Below are 1,879 nucleotides of genomic sequence, written 5' to 3'. Positions count from 1 at the left end.
AAAAAAAAAAACAAAAAACTACTCCATTAAAAAAAATATTAATTTTCTAAGTTCGTAAACCAAATTCAATACTTTCTTACAATAAGCAATTTGCTGGTGAAACTAGATTAGCAGTTTATCTTAATCAGAACATGAACTGTATCTCTGAAGCTTCCATTGTTGGCCATAAAAATAATAAAATTTAAAATGTTCTGGAGTAGGGTCAGTTTGAGAAACTTTAATCCACAAGGAATGAAAAACTAGGAATTTAGTTAAAGAAAATAATCAGAGATGAGGGCAAAAATTCAACTACAAGAATGATTACTGCAACACTCTATTCATAGCAGATAATTGTCAACAATTTACCTATGGAACATCAAGGGGCTGACTAAACAGATTATGGTATTCATCCTAGAAAGAAGAAAGGATGTAAAACATTCCTTGGCATTTAAAGATGTTTACGGCTCCATGGTCAAATGGGGAGAACAAACCTTTGCATACTCCGATCAGAATGCCACCAATTCCACCTGTGCCTGCACTTCCTCCGTTTCATTCAAGGCGTAACTCAGGAATCACTTCCTCTGTGAAGTTCCCCCAACCCTTCCTGCTCTCAGCAGTGAGTAGGATGGTGCAGGTTATATCCTGCTCAAGGATCCCTCACCAAGGAGGCAGGAAGGAGCTAAAATATGGTAGACTTCCTCTTGCCATACTGTGTGGCCTGTTACAGAGCTTCACCAGTAGAGAGGAAGAGGCGTCTTTTTTTCTAATTCACCCAAAGATATCATATGGGCTATTAATGGCCCTTCCCAAGTATTCCACTCTGAGTCTACTCCCTGCCTGCAGCACTTATCACACTGCGTAAGTGTTTGCTGCCTTTTCATTTCTCTAACAGATTATAACCTCTCTGAGAATCAGGACTGAGATGTAGGAACTAGGCATGGAAATTTCCTCTGAGGATTGCACTTCTGCTTTGTCAGATGCCTATGAAAAGACTAAGCACAAGGGAAGGGCTCAGACTGGGTCATTTCTTGAATGAAAAATAAACAATGAGTAGGAAGAAGAGAAGGAACCTCTGAGAGGGCACTGGGCTGTGTGAGTCTCTCACTCACTCACAACCCCATCACATCTCAGAAAGGGAAGAAACAGGAAACAGGCCTCAGGGTGGAACTCTTAAGCACAAAATTTTCAGAAGAAAACAAGCATTGCCAAATCCTGAAAAGCAAGACTATTTTAGTGGCGACAGGGGGAATACTAACTCACCAGGGACATGGCTTTACGAAGTTTAATTCCTGCCACCTCTACCTCTTTCTGGCTCTTCATTTGGAGAAGAGCTTTACTCTGGCATTGCAGAGCTGAGGATGAGAAAGTAGTAGTGAGAAACCAAGTAGCACTAATAATCAGTCTAAAAATGCTTTCTTCCCTTCAGCTTCTTCTGTCCTCACTCACAATCCTCCCTCCAACTCCCCCACCCCACAGTCCAGATGCTCTTTGGGAGATTTGATATATATAGCTGGGGTTCCCCTCTGCTCTGGGTTTTCAGGATGAGCATAATATATCTTGACCCCCTCTTCCCATCAGCCACCAAATCATTAACAACAGATGTATTAATACTAAGTGTTCTCTATGTGTGTGTACATTTTTTTTTCTAAGACAGGGTCTCACTCTGTTGCCCAGGTTGGAGTACAGTGACATGTTCATAGCTCACTGTATCTTCAAACTCTGGGCTCAAGTTATCCTCTTGCCTAGGCCTCCTAAGTAGTTAGGACTACAGGCATGTGCCACCATGCCCAGCTAGTTTTTTTTCTTACTTTTTATAGCGATGGGGGTCTCACTATATTGCCCAATTGCTCACTATATTGCTTGAGGCCAGGAGGTGTCAACCTCCTGGAGTTGGGTATCT

General features: G+C 41.8%; 1 protein-coding gene across 1 annotated transcript in view; it reads right to left on the bottom strand.

Annotated features, from left to right (window-relative positions):
• ZNF470 (zinc finger protein 470) overlaps positions 1–1,879 on the bottom strand; it is a 22,043-nt gene that overhangs the window by 11,383 nt on the left and 8,781 nt on the right. The window contains exon 2 of the mRNA XM_011997000.1: positions 1,240–1,331. Within this exon, the coding sequence (XP_011852390.1) occupies positions 1,240–1,299 (60 nt within the window). The 5' untranslated portion in view covers positions 1,300–1,331. The remainder of the gene's footprint in view (positions 1–1,239; positions 1,332–1,879) is intronic.

This window comes from Mandrillus leucophaeus, unplaced genomic scaffold (assembly GCF_000951045.1).
Source record: "Mandrillus leucophaeus isolate KB7577 unplaced genomic scaffold, Mleu.le_1.0 Scaffold53, whole genome shotgun sequence".
Taxonomy (NCBI): domain Eukaryota; kingdom Metazoa; phylum Chordata; class Mammalia; order Primates; family Cercopithecidae; genus Mandrillus; species Mandrillus leucophaeus.
This window is presented reverse-complemented; position numbering and strand designations above follow the sequence as displayed.